The 18271-nt window shown below is 38.1% G+C and overlaps 1 protein-coding gene across 1 annotated transcript; it reads right to left on the bottom strand.

Moving 5' to 3' along the window:
• Positions 1–442: 442 nt before the first annotated feature.
• Positions 443–14881, bottom strand: LOC121375045 (cell wall protein IFF6-like). The gene is made up of 2 exons (XM_041502255.1): positions 14745–14881; positions 443–3193 (listed from the first exon to the last, which is right to left on the bottom strand). The coding sequence occupies exon 2, from the start codon at positions 3028–3030 to the stop codon at positions 475–477; it is 2556 nt and encodes an 851-aa protein (XP_041358189.1). The 5' UTR covers positions 3031–3193; positions 14745–14881; the 3' UTR covers positions 443–474.
• Positions 14882–18271: the final 3390 nt, after the last annotated feature.

Raw genomic sequence — 18271 nt, 5'->3', positions numbered from 1 at the left:
ACTAATATAATAATAAATTTTCACATTTTGTTTTCTAAACTTCACTGAACTTGAAGTTCGAGGACAGTATACCCTTTCGCACTTTCTAAAAGTATCATACAAACACAGCCATCAGCAATGCGTTATTGACATATGATGGAAACGATATACTCCTATGACCTCTTAACATATTAATATGTGTGAAGACCAAATACCGCCGCACACAGTCTAAATGTAGCACAACAATACCGAAAAAGAGTTTTGTGAATACGATGGACTACACTATAGACCCACTTCTATCTACCGTAGACGTTTGAAACTGGTATATGTACATGCTGAATGTCTAAATTTTGCGTAACACTACCAGCAAGATGTCATGTCGAATAAGATAAATACGAAATAGTTCCACGTCTCTTTTTAATTTTAGATGAAGTTTGAAACAGCAAAGTTCCAACACAGGTTATAAGATGCAAATGATATTTAATGCCAACTGTATCAGTCTCCACCGTTGTCGCTGGTAGTATGCGCGTTTCCGCGATCTCGCTTACCGTTATCTAAATGTCTGTTAGAATTCAGTCCATTGCTATTGTCAACTGTTTTTCCACTCCTTCCATTACTGCTGCCTGAGCCGTTATCCCCAACAGCAGGTATATTGTCACTTTGACTTTCCGCACCGCCACTGTTCCTCGTGTTGTCCTGCATTTGTCCCTTGGTGTTACTGACACTCGCTCTACTACTGTTTGTGTTACCCTGTGGTGGAGTGTTATTGTTTGATTGACCGGTGCTTTTAACACTGGCAACATCGCTGTCATGCATTGATGCAGTTGTGTTCGTTTCACCATGTCCATTATCACTCGAACTAACACCATTGATGATGCCACTGCTTCTTTTATCAGAGTTATTACTGGGTAGATTATTATCGGAATATACGGTTTTGCTGACGTCTTTCAATCCTGTGTCAGAATTACTTTTGTTTGAACTGTTTATATGTTCACCTAACCCATTATCTGGAGATTGATGCCCATTTGAGTGCTTGTTTCCACTACTGCTGTAGCCGTTATCACCATTGTCATTGCGGTTAGTACGGATGCTGTCTTTTGTTACATTGATAACCTGACCAGAAATACCCCTTTGAACTCCGTTTATTTGTATATCTTTGATATTAGATCCACTGTCTCCACCATTGTTCCTATCACCATTACCGGTATTCGTTCTGTTACCACTGACGCCGTTTTGTTGGTTACCACTGTCGCCGTTTTGTTTGTTACCATTGTCGCCAGGATTACTTGTTTGAACAAAGACTTCTTTGTGGTTGACATCGCTAGTCCCACGTTTACCCCCAGTACCATTATCGTTGGCTCCACGTTTTTCGCCATTACCATTATCACTGGTTCTATTTTTACCACTAGTACCATTATCATTGGTTCCAAGTTTTTCGCCATGGCCATTATCATTGGTTCCAGGTTTTTCGCCATGGCCATTATCATTGGCTCCACGTTTTTCGCCATTACCATTATCATTGGTTCCAGGTTTTTCGCCATTGCCGTTATCACTCGTTCTATTTGTACCACTATCCCTAGTGGTGATCATTCGAACAGCAGTTTGCCCATTGGTGCTATTGATTTCATTACCGTTATCAGCTTTAATATTTTCACTTCTGTTCGCAACAGGTATACTATTGGTAATTGTGTCATGACCATTTCCATTAGACGTATTATTTATCTGCCCCTTCTCTTCAATATTGCCGTTGTCTGAATGTCCGTTCCGGCCATTCACACGGTTTCCATCCGTCTGACTGATAACCGTTGTCTCTTCACCACTGAAATTTTGATTGGTGTCTACGAAGCCATTAAGACCACCACCGTTGTCATTACGTTTGCCATTGTCCCTGTGGTTTGTATCGTCATCGCTAACCTCAAGACTGCTAGGGACCGGTGTGTGATCCTTGCGGGTAGAATCACTTGGCTGTATCACCTGACTAACGTCTGAAGCAATCACTTCTTGTGTCAAGCCTACTGAAACATTTGACTGCTGAGTACTTCCACTAGGAGTGGTTTGAACACTGCGTTGAGGGTCAGCTTCCAACAAATTTTCAACCGTGGGAACCGAATCGATTGGTAAAACCACATCAACTGAACTAGGATGCATAACTCCTAAAACCACCTTTCCTGGCATTTTGGGGGACACTAGATTAAGTTTTGTATTATTTTTATCACGCACATTTTTAGGGATTTCTGCTGATTTGGAAATTATTTGATCTTGTTTACTTGAAGCTGATATATTATTTTCAAGAACTGAAGTAGGCGACTTTTGGGGTGACGCCACCTTTGAAGCACTTGGTCTCGAAACATGCACTGATTTTTGTGTCGGTACTGTTTCAGCTGGGAGTATTTCTAAACCTATGTGGGTTTTTGCAGTTGGAAAAGCTGATGCACTTGTCATGGCTACATTGCTTGGTTTGGATAACGGTGCTGAAAGTAATGCTGTTGGTGGTGGCGAGATTGTCGGTGGTGTTGATGATTGGCGTGAGGTGACTATCGCTGCTACTGTAGAAGACATAGAAGAACTATTTGGCGGAAAGGCCGATGGTGGTGACCTGGTCGATGGTGCTATACTTGGAGGGGCGGTAGTTGTAGATGTAGCTGTACTGATCACTGTTGTGTCCGCAACCGTCGTTGAAGCCGTCGTACTCGACGTCGTGGAATCCCTTAATGTCTGATCAAGCATGTCAAAGATATTTCCATTCACGATGGGATCGTAGGTCTTTTTGTGTGTAGTGGAAGCTCGTGCCGTGGAAAACACTCGCTCCTCGCAGAATTTTCCGGTATACCCTGCGTAGCAGCGACAGTTCCACCCGCACCCATCGCGCACGCACACACCCTGTGCAGAACAAATGTTAGCACCGATATTTTCACACGGGTTGGAGCATTCATTGTTTCCGCCATGCCAGATGCTTTCGAATCTAGTGGTAGCAGGAGCGCATCTGACTACAAAGCCGCACACCGCTAGCTGAAGTAACATTACCGACTTCATCTTGTGTGTCCCGACCATGAATACGTTGCGATTTCTCGATGTGGTGACCCAGATACTACGTCATGTTTCAGTTGACATGGATACGCACGGTTCTGATCCCCTTCCGACGATGGACTGTTGTCGATACCTAGTGTGTTGTCGCTTGGTTATTGGAAAACCGCTTCCTTTGTCAAAGACGGACCTAAGCAAAATAAAAGAGTTACAAGCTGTACAAACCTAAGACAGGTTATTTTGAATTTATAGGAAAAAGTGCAAACTGAATGAGCGAATAACAGAAAGACGGGCTATTGCTTTCGGAACATCTCAGTACATTTTTGATGATCCGATATCTTACCTCTATTGTTGTAGATTTACTTAAACTGTCCATATATTATTTATGATGGAAGGGAGTATCTGTGCATATATTATGCATATGACTGTAATAAAACTGTCCTATGGGGTACAACGTAGGGTGGAGTTGTTGTGTGGTTTTTTTTTTTTTTTTTTTTGGGGGGGGGGGGGGGTCCCTGCAAGCGTATTACCGATAGCACTTAATGACTTTTATAAACGGGTTACATGCATCCGTATAACACGGATGGGTAATCAATGAAACTTCAAAGACAATCTATTAATAACTGTTTTTCTATTTTTAGTCACATGTGTCATCATTGCGGACTTTAAAGGCGTCGTGTGTTGATTAATTATTGCTTCAATTATGGTTTTGGGCGTTAGCTAGTCACTTGTGTTTGACATTTTCTCCTAGAGGCAATCACTGTAACCCGCGCCGGTTAATGAAAAAACCCTGTTTGTCGTTCACTTTCATCATTTCGCTGAAGGTTTCATAACAAAATAAGAAAATAAAAGTCAAAGCAGCTTAATAGTTCGGTCAGTGACCATCAACTTGAAGGAGGTTTCAGACTTTATTACATAAAATAGCGGCGGCGGGTGTGTGTTGTTTTAGTAGGGGCGGGGTGTAGCTTAGTGGTAGACTTGAAGTTTGTTTTGTTTTTCACACCACTAGAGCACATTCATTTATTAATCATCGGCTATTGAATTTGGTAATTTTGACATATAGAGAGGAGAGGAAATCCGCTTAGAGAGGAAACCCGCTATATTTTTCAATTAGTAGCTAGGGATTTTTTATATGCACCATCCGACATACAGGATAGCACATATCACGACCTTTGATATACCAGTCGTGGTGCATTGGATAGAACGAGAAATAGACCAATGGGCCCACCGACGAGGATCGATCCCAAACCAACCGCGCATCAAGCCAGCGCTTTACCACTGGTCTACGTCCCGCCCCTAGTGGTAGTAGTAGAGCTGCACTCGACTGAAGTGTAGTGTATATCAGTGTATCTCAGTGTATATCTCAGTGTATATCAGTGTATATCGACTGAAGTGTAGTGTATATCAGTGTATCTCAGTGTATATCTCAGTGTATATCTCAGTGTATATCAGTGTATATCGACTGAAGTGTAGTGTATCTCAGTGTATATCTCAGTGTATATCAGTGTATATCGACTGAAGTGTAGTGTATCTCAGTGTATATCTCAGTGTATATCTCAGTGTATATCAGTGTATATCGACTGAAGTGTAGTGTATATCAGTGTATATCGACTGAAGTGTAGTGTATATCAGTGTATATCGACTGAAGTGTAGTGTATATCAGTGTATATCGACTGAAGTGTAGTGTATATCAGTGTATACCAAATCAGTTCACATCCTGAACATTTAAATTTAGCATTCTGACCGTGCTAAGCTTTAAACGAGACACGTTTTGAACTGCCGACTGAACGGATTCGGATAGATTTATTTTACAACACTCAGGCACATTATAATATGTAACATAAGGACAATACAAATATATAGTTAGCAAATACATGACGAGGACACGCATCAGCATAGAATATTTGTAGTTAACAATGAACACCGGGTACATAATCAAAAATAGCAAAAACGTGCGAACGAAAACAATCGATTCACAAAATATATAGTAATTTTTTCTTTAATTATGTACTACTCAAAGACTGCATACCTTTTATTTTCAAAACGCTACGATTAGTTCTATAATATATATGTTTTTGTTCTCTTTTCAATACTTCGATTTTTACAATTGACTGAATAATGGTATTTTTCTCCAATATCAGTGTTATAAGCCCGTTTTCGTTGGGAACACTGAACAATTTACTTGTTTTGAGCGGCAATATTAAATTTGACATATGCAATTTTGTTATCCTGTATCTATTGTAGTAAAATAATCACGTCAAATATGTTTCGAAGTAAAATTCCATTTGGAATAATGTATAAAATTGTCCTCTAGAAGAGGTTGTAAAATCCGAAAACCTCTCTTCTATGTAGACATTTTTTTAATTCTTGTTTATATGATTTGAAGTCAACATACTGAGTAATGTCGAAGCACCCCATTCCCGTGTTATTGAAAATACTTTTATGAATTTCAGCCACCCGCCCCTGCGCGTGCTGTAACCTCACCGTGGTGCAGGGGTGTAACATTCTCTTTTAGAATGGCTAATACAGCACAAATATAATTGAAATTTTGAGTAAAAGTCAGTATCTATCTGTGATATTTGTATTTTTGTACAGTTTTTTTTACACTGTTTTTATTTAAATTTAGCATTTTTATATTGATGTTGATCATCACATTATTTGTTTGCATTACCATAGTTTGATACCCAATAGCCGATGTATTTTTCGTGCTGGGGTGTCGTTAAACATTCATTCATTCATTCATTCATTCAGCCACCGGCATACGTCACTGTTAATACTCTATTATTACCCATCAGGTTAAAAATATCTTGGTACATATCAAAGTGATACGTCCCACTAGAACGCCAAGTGGGACGTATCACCTTGACGTCACACGGTGACGTCATCGATTGGCAAACTACAACCGTACAGGAACGTCAGCTACACGAGTTGAGTTATATACATTAAGATCGATTATGGGTAATAAATAGGATATTAAACTCGCTAACATTTCGTATCATGTTAACGTCCCTCGTAAAATAATGTTATTGTCACTCGCTAAAGCTCCTGACAGTTGAAAATTATTTCACTCGGAACATAAACATGATACGAAATGGAAGCTCGTTTGATATCCTATAATTATGAAACTGCACACATGCTATAAATATGTTCCCGACTGAAAACACGTGGCAAGAAGCATGCAACACTGATCTTAGAATTCAAAGAAACTGCATTAGCCATCTAATTTAGTCATTTTCCACATACGACTAAAAAACCCAACCATATATTTCGAATAACAAATTAGCGAGCGAATATTCGAATATTCGGTCCGAATACTAATGCTAACGTGTTCCTATAATAGACAACTGCAAGATAGATGATCCAAGATATGACTCATTCATTATTTCTCTCTCGCATGTACAACCTGCAATACCGTATAGCTACTAATAAAATTGCCATAAACTTGATTTGTATCACTTGCAATAGACCTGCCATATGTGTGCTAATAAACGCAATGCCATAAATATCCAAATATTCACTTCTAGTCAATGTAGTTTTCAGGCTACTCTTGATATGCGAAACAAGAGTGCCGGTGAGATACATGGTAAGCCCGTCAAAAGTAGGTCGCGGTGACCTAGTTATTGTACGCAATACACCGCCATCCCAAGTTGTATTTGCATGCATGGTTTTACGGTCCTATATGAATTGATACGGAAAATACAACGCCATCCCATAATACACCCGTCAAACACGGGCATATAACAAACATATATGGAATTATAAATATTCAGTTTTTAGTTTCTATCGAGCGTAACTGTAAGCGGAATTCGCAACAGTGTTGTACTTTCGGAGAAGGAAGGAAGGAAATGTTTTATTTAACGACGCACTCAACACATTTTATTTACGGTTATATGGCGTCAGACATATGGTTAAGGACCACACAGATATTGAGAGAGGAAACCCGCTGTCGCCACTTCATGGGCTACTCTTTTCGATAAGCAGTAAGGGATCTTTTATATGCACCATCCGACAGACAGGGTAGCACATACCATGGTCTTTGATATACCAGTCGTGGTGCACTGGATGGAACGTGAAATAGCCCAATGGGCCCACCGACGGGGATCGATCCCGAACCGACCGCGCATCGAGCGAGCGCTGTACCACTGGGCTACCTCCCGCCCCGTCTTTCGAAAGTTGCGTTCAAGTTGACATTCTCGTAGCAGTCACCAAGTACATTGTGGCGGTAAAAGCTGGTTCGCTCACGGAAACACGAAATATAAACTTGGGTTTATGAGGGTGGAAGTTGAGGAAAGGATACCAGTATTTGTTTAACGACATTAAGCACATTAAAGGTACACAGCCCACAAAATAAAGGAAGGTATTATTTCCGAGAAAATTGACGATAATCGCCAGTAATACTCGAAAAACACTATAGAATTTTAAAATTGTGAATAGAAACGTAACATAATTATATGACGATTGTGAATCTATCATTAGCATATTCCAATTCAATACAGCACACGACTGATTCCAAAAGTACAAGACTAAGCATTGTTTACTTTAAAGACAACTCTAGAGCACATTGATCAATTAATCATCGGTTAATGGATGTCAAACATTTCATAATTCTAAGGCAGACTACAGAGAAAACCCGCTATATTTTTAGACTATCACCAAGGGATATTTTATTTGTATTTCCCCACAGACAGGACAAGGACTTTGATATATTGGAAATGGATCAGCCTAGGAGATAGATAGATAGATGGATAGATGGATAGATAGAAAGAGAGATAGATGGATAGAGAGATAGATAGATGGATAGAGAGATAGAGAGATAGATAGATAGAGAGATAGATAGAATAGATGTTTAACGACATCGCAGCACGAAATATATATCGGCTAATAGATAGATAGATAGATAGATGGATAGATGGATAGAGAGATGGATAGATAGACAGATAGACAGAGAGAGAAATAGATAGAGATAGATAGAGAGATAGATAGAGAGAGAGATAGATAGAGAGATGGATAAATGGATGGATAGATAGATGGATAGAGAGATAGATAGATGGATAGATGGATAGAGAGACGTAGGGAAACAGCTTTTTTATGGTGGCATTCCGATTGTCGTCACGAATTTCGAGAGCTGTGACTAAGTCGGTTGATTTCAGTAGTGTTAAATTCATTGGCTTTAGTGTATAGGTCATCGCTATGGAGCAGCTTGTCAGATATGTTTAATTCTACCACTAACGTGTGTGTGTATGTGTGTGTGTGTGTGTGTGTGTGTGTGTGCGCGTGTGCGTGTGCGTGCGTGTGTGCGTGTGTGTGTGTTATCACTTGTATTAATCACTTCTCCTTTGACGCAAACATACTGATGGGGATCGATCGAACGGCCTATTCCTCGTCAGTCGAACGCATTAATCATGCTTAGAGAAAACAACACATGAGTAAGGCAAATCAGAACGAGAACTGCATGTGTGTTTAATGACACCAAACGACAGGTTTAAACTACAGCTATTGGAAATGTATGCATTGGTCCAGTGGAATGATAAACCCGACACACACACGAAAACCGCTCTTGCCAATTAGCAGTAAAGGTAATTTACACGTCATCTGCTACAGCGAGAATAGCGCATAGTATCATGCCATTGTTTACTAGTCATGAAGCACTAAACACCGGAAAACTATGACAGTATATTGTTTACGACTACAGAACTTACCTGTTTACATGGGTAAACAAAGTGATAAACAACATTCAGTCCTCCTCCTCTAAGTCGACACAATTAGGTACATTTCTCGAACGAATTAGTCACAGAGCAATTCCCGCGGTTTTTGGTACTACTCTGTCTGAGAAAGCATACGTTAAATGAAAGGTTATCGGTGGGAGTTAAAGTGTATGCACCTGTAGCGAGAACAAGGTCTGCTGTCAGCACCTTGTAAGTATTATGTCAGGCAGCACGGCCTGTTCCATAACTCTTCCCTTGACTGGCCCGGTCACACTGTCAACAACTCGGTGAATGATTAACTTCACACACTCATATAGACTGCACATCGACACATTACACACCCGGCAGCCCATGGGTAATAGTGTTATCACTGGTCATTAGCATAAGACATACCAAGTGTCCTGAACAGTGAACAGCGACTATTGGCTGCTGATTTGTACGGGAATCTCAACAACGAAACCATTAACATATTCAAGCTTGTATCTGTTCTCAAGACAGAGTCCAAGGGATGTCTTGACAGTATGCTGTCATGAATTGCTGACGGGTCTGTTTGCGTCAAAAGTAAAACAATAAACTGTTCCGTATCTCTACAGTTAATAATGCAAAAAATCATAAAAACATATTATTACTTTTTAAACCCACACCAACTCGCTTAATTTAAATTTAAAATGAATAAATAAAATTTCTTAACAAACTACCATCAAATTGTACTTCATTTGTTATACTGGAAAACCAACATACAAATGCAACTTGTCCTTTCAGGGTCCTGATATTTATAATAAAAACTAAACTGTTCTTTGGGTGTTATATATAAAAATAAGAATTTTGGGTGGAAATAAAATTATTTAGTGCAATTATTTAATGCAATCATTTAGATAGTTTATAGTGATAATTTTAAACTGTAGTGTGTGATGAAATTTGTCGACAATGATAATGCGCTGATAACAAACGTCGTTCAAAAGAAGTGTACGGTTTTCTCTATCTGCTCGTTTCACACTTCAAATAATAACTTTAGTGTACTGGGTTTTTTCTGTGATCTGGGATTTTAGCAGGCATATATAAGAAGGTTATGCTCTATATTAACTGGCTACGCATGAAGTACTGTTCGTTGTATGCAAAGGAAGTTTATGGTTTTAACAACCTTGCCATATGAAATAAAATCTAAAGCCATTTCCTCTTATTTATGTCCTAAAATGTTATTAGTATACATGTATGTATGCCAGCCTCTTTTAATGGTTAATTTTTAACTTGGTGATTGTTGTTTTTGTCGTTGACGCCTAACAATAAAAATATTTTAGTATTTTATATTAACTTAAATGTTTTGACAAATCGCGATACATGTATTTTAACAAGCAGTGGTCAGAACTGTCGTCATATTCATAGTCTTACCTTTGTGTAACACCCAATAACAGATATGCATGTTTGTGTCTGGGTGTCGTTAAACATTCATTCTTTCATTTGATTCATTCAGAATAAGTACACCCTCACATCATACACACCCACAACCCGTAGGTCAATTGGATTAAAATTGTATTGCCTACATGTCTGTTTCCATTTTCATTTTTGAGTACCGTCAAAATTATCGTCCCAAATTATTTAAAACTTTAGAATCTGAACGACAAAACCGTTATTCGCGATCAGCACCGCATTTCTGCACAATGCAGTGGAATGGGAACTTGTGAAAATAATGGCTGACACCACGAATCTCCATCCAGCGCCGCGATCATAAACGTGTTTGTATTAAATGTATCGACTACAGATATACGTATTATTCAATATTGGTGGAAATTGGTGGAAACGGATCACTGTATTTTACATCAGTGTTATGATACATGATATGATAATTGTTACAGAAAACCAAGCACGGTGAATTGGGCGAGTCCGGTATGTGATTTTTGCTCTTTAGCCTTGGATATGCTAATATATGGTACCACCAGAAAGTTCATAACAGTGTTATATTTCTAACTGAAATTAAACAGAGAATGTCTGACCAGTTCACCCAATACTTGTATGCTATTTGAGACACATCCTCAAAATGTTTTATATACAAATATCTTGTTGATAATTTATGTTTGCAGTATTATTTAAAAATTCTATTTTTCGAAGTATAAACACATATTATGTTAATATAGACTATCTGCACACAGCCTTGCTATAGAAACGGGCAGATATAATAATAGAGAGAGATCATAAAAGACTCTGTAATTTGTGCAACATGCAGGCAGTTGAAGATGAGTTCCACTTCATATTAGTTTGTCCATTTTATAGTACCCTGAGAAGCAGATACATTAAACTATATTAGTATACCTAACCATCTTCATTTAAACTAATACAATTACTGTCCATTAATAATGTACAGCAGTTAACAACACTGAGTAAATATCCATAAGGCCAAACAAAATACATTTCTGGTCTCTGGTCAGCGCGCGCGTCGATTTTGACCCTCGCGTGTCAACATTGGGTTTTTTTAATTTTCCGCGGTATGACGTCAATTTTTGTAGACGTAACCTGTGGGTTGTTTAGGGTGCCAAGGCAAAGAAGGGGGTACCATGGCCATTAAGGATGAACAACGACAGTTGACGAGGACTTTGAAAAACTAAAAATACCCACCTTTTCTGTGCAATCCATGCTTTAAAAAAAGCAAGAAAAACATCCGCATCGCCGCGTCAATTCTGGAACTTCGGTCTGACCAGAGATCGACGTGTTTTTTTTGGAGTTAGCATCAGCAAGATAATTTATATTATAATATATTTACGTATCACTCTCCACAACGTAGTATTATGTGATGAATATATAACTACATATATATCTACGTATCACTCTCCACAATGTATTATGTGATTGGGTTTTTGCTCGTTCCAACCAGTGCACCACCACTGGTCAAAGGCCTGTCTGTGGGAAAATGTGTATAAAATATCCCTTGCTGCATTAGGAAAAATGTAACGGGTTTCCTCTGATGACTACATGTCAGAATTACCAAATGTTTGACATCCAATACCCGATGATTAATAAATCAATATGCTCTAGTGGTGTCGTTAAACAAAACAAGCTTTATGCTTTTTCATAATCATCGGGGCAGGATTTAGCGCAGTCGGTTGAGTGCTCGCTTAGGGTGCTTGCGTCGCGGGATCGAACCACTTCGGTGGATCCATTCAACTGATTGGGTTTTTGCTCGTTCCAACCAGTGCACCACCACTGGTCAAAGGCCTGTCTGTGGGAAAATGTGTATAAAATATCCCTTGCTGCATTAGGAAAAATGTAACGGGTTTCCTCTGATGACTACATGTCAGAATTACCAAATGTTTGACATCCAATAGCCGATGATTAACTAATCAATGTGCTCTACTGGTGTCGTTAAACAAAACAAACTTCTTCTGTAATAACCTCTATATTTTCTATTTTATTGGCTACAAACTCAGAATGTTACCTTTAAGACACAATTACAGCAATTGGTGCAAGGACATTAAAAGCCGTGGTATGTGATATCTTGCCTATGATATGGTACATTTAACATATCCCTTGCTTTTAACTGATAATAAATAGTAGCCATGCATAGAAAAGTACTACAAATAACTGATTTGCGTGTCCAGGACAGCGTACATTAACATTAATTAGATGTAAATGAAAATACAAACCATGAGTTGACTTCGTAAAAGACTTCACTACGCAATAAAGAAAAAGACGATATATATATATATATATATATATATATATATATATATATGACAACGAGAAGCAGAATTGTGCATATACACTATTGCGGTTGTTTTTTTACGTATGTTGTTTGTTCCGGACTTGTGATAGACATTTGCACATAATGCGTTTACAGGCACAGCCCGTATGCATGGCCCAGAGCTATGTTTGACAAGATGAAAAACTGCGACGTTAACTTGGAATTGACAGTAAAAATTAACAAGAAGAAAAATAAGAAAAATGTTGGGTTTTTTAAAAATAATAATATTAAATATAATAAATAATAATAATAATAATAAATGCGAAATGTTGAGTCGTAATTCTCTTTGCATTGTTTACATATAAATTAGAACTTACACGTGGACGATTCTTTCACAGTTAGTTTGACGTGTTTTACACAAGATCATGCTGACCGGTATATTATGCTGAATGCGTAAATAACTCTATCTACTTAATCTTATACTATTTAAATGAGTCATATTTCTTCTTTTTATAACAATTCGGTCACGTATTTAATTGTAACAATTGTCAGTGAATTATCTTTCACAACAAGGTGGAATCTGGTTAATATGAAGAAACATTTAACAAACGGTACAGTATATACTGCGACAAAGGTTAGCGTTATATTTTGTATTAGAATTTCAATTTTAATGACGTCATGTATTTTCTATAGGTGCAGTATTTGCACAACGTTGTGAGTACTGGGGGTTGGGGTGGGGTGGAAGGGGGGGGGGGGTGATGGGTGGAATAATAAAGTGCATTATGCACACTTGTCAAAATGTTGGAAATGTAGAATTGGCGTTTCACTGAGAATTATTTCTAATCTATATACACACGTGTATAGTCTGGAAGCCACTAATTAGTCCTCAGGCTGCTAATTAGTATTTTATCAACAATGTGATGTATATATTTTTTTGCAAAAGATTAGTTTTAAAGCGATTGACAATTATATTAACAGCAATGTATTTTTTTTTTGCAAAAGATTATTCTAAAAGCCGCTGGTATTTATTTTAACACGTTCACGTTAAGTTTTTAACATGCTCCTATACCACTAAGGTTTCGAGCATGACCACCCCGGGCTCGGTATCTGGATGCCAGCGGCCCAGTCCGGGCCGATAAATTAGTAGGACAATTTTGACTTTATACCAAAAGGGGAAGAGGACCTCATATACTTTAATTTTTGTTGCGCCTTTTCTAATATATAAATAAAATAATTTTCTTTATAATTTCATATAATATATAAATTTTGACGCACTTTTAGAGCGGGTTTCCAAAATATAAAATAATTAAGAAAACTCATTAACCCTTAACATTAGGTGGTGTTGGTTTCTAGGAGGTTGGGCCTAGGCCACAGGAAGTCCGCCCAATAGCAGAGGAGAGTTTTGTAGAGACACCGATCATATCGGGAACTTCAGTGTGGCCGAAACCGGGGGAGGGAAACCCGGGGTCAGTGGGCAGTCCCCCAGACACACCTAACACCCTCTACGGCCGAAACCGCCTACGCCTATGGCCTAACCTATTTCTGGTGGCATGCCCCATACCCCCCCCCCCCCCCCGGCATCCCACCCCCAGCCAACCCAACCGTCGTGCCCTCTATCCTCGGTGCTCCAATAGTAGGCGGGTGGGTCACTAGGAAAGTGACCCTCTCCGTAGATTGCTGAGTAGAGAAAGTTGAGTCTGGCAAGCCTGGCAGAGCGAAACGTATTCGGATGATCACGAAGTCCAGAGGCGCCTCTCCGTAGTCACGAGAAACTAAAGGTTATATCATTCACCAGACGCTGTGACCCTTTAATTTGGAAGACTAGTGGAGGGATACCTGGTATATTACCAGGTTCCAACCACTAGGATAGGAGCAGCTTCCCGCCCTATTAGGTTCCTATTTATTTTTTTCAATAAATCTAAAAACAAGTATAAAATAATTTAAAACAAATTAAAACGAGCATGCCAGTAACCTATAAATTTAAAAAAAAAGGTAAAACCAAACTAAGAATTAGAAAAAGAAGTTCGTACAATATATTTGGCCGGCGTGAAGGGGGGGGGGGGGGGGGGGGGGGTTTACTTTATTTTAACAGCAATATAGTTTTGCCAGTAATTAGTCTAAAAACCACTGGTAGTTATTTAATATGCATAATTATACACCTTTTTGCTAGATTATTATAAAAAATCTACTGACATTTATTTTAACAACAATATAATGTTACCAAGAATAAGCCTTAAAGCCAGTGACAGTTATTTTATTAGCAATAATGAGATATTTTTATTTTGTCTAAAGATTAGCCTGAACACCACTGATACTTATTTGAACAGCACTCTATGTTATTTTTACCAACTATCCCATCTTACCTTTAGTTGATGCAGACATGAAGAGAAGCAGCTTGCATTAATCCGACCAAAGTAGTTGACGGTTAGCAACATGCCGGGATAGTTTTAAACACCACACCCACAAAGACAACAGCTCATTGCCAATTGCCAAGCCAGACCTGTCTCCGCCTGATGTCATCACATAAATCTACTGCTGCGAGCGGCTCTGTGGACGTACCACTTGCTTCGTCGGCTCAACACGGCTCACGTGTCGTTAACGACGTTGTCATGACGTCACACTGTCTTTCGTTGAGTCCCAAGCAACACAGATGACGTGCTGAATAGCATTAGTTTAAAAAAGAAACAGAAAACAAAAACAATGTGTTATAGGTTTAACTTTTATTTGTCCGTTTTTAAAACACATAAGAAGAGTTTGTTGATAGAATGTATGTTTTGTTTATTGTTAATTAGTCTGGGGTATCTTCTGACATTAACAGGACCATATGCTGTTTCCGGTTTCTTAATGGAGAAAACATGCAATTTGTCATGTCTAATTTTAACTGCATCCCTTTGCTCTTGACATGGTTTTCAAGTCTTCTTTTCATATTTAACTAACATCCTGATAACATGCAGGGTCCAAATGTAGAGTGCTGGGATTCACACTCGTTTTGAGCACTGCGAGGTACTCAAAGGTAATAATCTGTACCTGTATGTAGTGCATGTTAGTGTAATTCGAAATAATGCAGGTCGCTTTTTTCTAAGAGAAAAGCTCTCACGCTGTCGCTCCTGTCAGTTTAAATATTACAAAAAACAATCAAACGGTACTGGAGCGAGGCTTTCATTGCTGGAGATTACTTTTTTTGTTTATACTAAATGTATATGCCGTCACAAATTTAGGAAAGTTAAAGTCATAGGAAAAAAATCACAAAAATAAAAGTCACAGTAAAACAAAAGTCACAGAAAATATAAGCAGTCACCGCCATCATATAGGTGATCAATAAAACGTTTGGTAATATATGATACACTGTTATTAATGCGCGATTTTTTTGTTGATTTGGCAGTTGTTTGTAACGTTTCTACATACCCACAAGTATAAAAAAAATATCCAAAATATATTATAAAAAAATCCAATATTTAAAAACGTTTTTAATTGATAAGAGTCAAACCTACTGTACCACCTCGCATAGAATTTGACAGTCCTGGACCATCTTAAACGCTCGGGTAGCAGGACCATAGTTCAAACACTCGGTTAGACAATAGTTTAACAGTTTTTGTATTTGAATTCAGCTTTATTTGTTCAAGCTAGTAATGCATTTCACAATGTCTGAAATATCTTAGAGTATGCTCATTGTATGCAGGTTTGAAACAACGCTGTATCATTCTGGCACAGAAGTTGTTTCATTTGAGATATGATGTCCATCGACTGATGAAAGCATTCAAAACGTTTTATGGTAGACATTTGGAAGCTATATCTACTACATACGACGCATTACTGACCAAAATGATAACTGATGCTATTTCATATTTTGAACTTGTGCATAGGTCTGTTCTAGGCTTTAGTAAGATGGTCTGGGAATGGCAGTCCTCATTGGGCAGTGCAGGAAGAATGTATTGTCCAGTAAAGGATCTCATCGGGAGTGGCTGTCCTCCTATAGACGAGGAACTAAACAGACATTCATGGAATCAACAACTATTTTGCCAAATACCCATTCGACTCTACATTGTGCAGAGATACGATTTTGATCATGGACAAGGATTTTGTCATTCAGATTTGTGAAAACATCAATCTAGTATGGCTGTTATGTTGCAGTATAATTCATGTTCAATAAACAAAAAATTATAGTGGGGCTAGCTGTAATCTTTATTTTTCATGGAATAAAGACGTGGAATAATAAACTTTAGTGGAAATCTGTATTATCACCGTTTGCCCTTGTCTTCCATATCTGAGTGGTCCTTAACCATATGTCCGAGGCGATATAACCGTAAATAAAATGTGTTGAGTGCGTCGTTAAATAAACCATTTCCTTTGCCCTTGTCTCTGCACCTTTTTATTACATCTTCCATACATGTCTAATGTGTACAATAACATAATTATTACATTTGTTATTTTGTCCATAACTTTGTTCTAATTTCTCTCAATTATATATAATCCTCTATTGAAATGCTACTCAAACGTGCCTGATGTAAAACACAGTTTTGAATGTATCAAAACGTGTGTCATGCCTGATAATAATTTGACCACATGTATTGTCTTTATTTGTAAAACGACATTCACGTACCAAATGGTTGGAATTTATCTGAATTCAGTTTGCCTTGACTAAATACAGATTAATTTTAAACACTAAGTGAAAATATCTAGACTGAGATTCCATTCCGTACTTTCAACGTGATATAATGATACTTTAACTACAGTCAGACAGTTTTCATAATTTACGTCACAATTTTCAACATGATACAAATAAAAGATGTGCCTTTTCAACTTTTTGAAATCCTGTACATTTCCACTATGAACATGTTTGGCTGTAGGCTGTGCTCATAACAGATGCCACCAGTGGGACAGGATATGCTCACCTTTCACGAACACCTAATATCATCACTATGTTTACAGAGATTCATGAGTGCATGCCATCAGAGCTGTAAATATTCCATTAATCTCTATCCTGTGCAAGTTTGGGTTTCGTAAGTTAGTCCTGGTAGTGGCAGTCCTCCTATAGGCTGCACAGGACTGATCAAACATCATATTACGGATCCCCTAGGGTAATGGCAGTCCAGCTAAGGATGAGCACTTGCTAGTGGATCATGGAAGCAATTACAACTTTTTCTAACGTCCTTTCGACAACGTGTCGCTCAGATTTGCAGTAATAAAAATAAATAAAGTCTTGTTCAATGACATAAATGTAACATCTACCGGTCTCGGTGGTGTCGTGGTTAGGCCATCGGTCAACAGGCTGGTAGGTACTGGGTTCGGATCCCAGTCGAGGCATGGAATTTGTAATCCAGATACCAACTCCAAACCCTGATTGAGTGCTACGCAAGGCTCAATGGGTAGGTGTAAACCACTTGAATCGACCAGTGATCCATAACTGGTTCAACAAAGGCCATGGTTTGTACTATCCTGCCTGTGGGAAGCGCAAATATAAAAAATCCCTTGCTGCCTGTCGTAAAAGAGTAGCCTATGTGGCGACAGCGGGTTTCCTCTAAAAAACAGTGTCAGAATGATCATATGTTTGAAGTCCAATAGCCGATGATAAGATAAAAAATAAATGTTCTCCAGTGGCGTCGTTAAATAAAACAAACTTTACTTTTTTGTAAATGCAACATGTATACCAGTTTATAAAAGGACATTGCAACCACATCATAGATAGACAGTTTCTACACACACAATAACACATTTCATCATCTGATAGGCTAATTGTAATAACCCTAAAGTCCACTATTATCTAAGCATATATATATATATATATATATATATATATATATATATATATATATATATATACACACACATACACACATTTTCCGTGTGTGTGTGTATATATATATATATATATATATATATATATATATAT

This window comes from Gigantopelta aegis, chromosome 6 (genome assembly GCF_016097555.1).
Source record: "Gigantopelta aegis isolate Gae_Host chromosome 6, Gae_host_genome, whole genome shotgun sequence".
Lineage (NCBI taxonomy): Eukaryota > Metazoa > Mollusca > Gastropoda > Neomphalida > Peltospiridae > Gigantopelta > Gigantopelta aegis.
The sequence above is the reverse complement of the archived record's forward strand: the minus strand, read 5'-3'. Positions and strand labels throughout refer to the sequence as shown.

Excerpts from the sequence above, each read along its gene's own strand:
- LOC121375045 (XM_041502255.1), bottom strand. The coding sequence starts at position 3,030 with ATGGTCGGGACACACAAGATGAAGTCGGTAATGTTACTTCAGCTAGCG.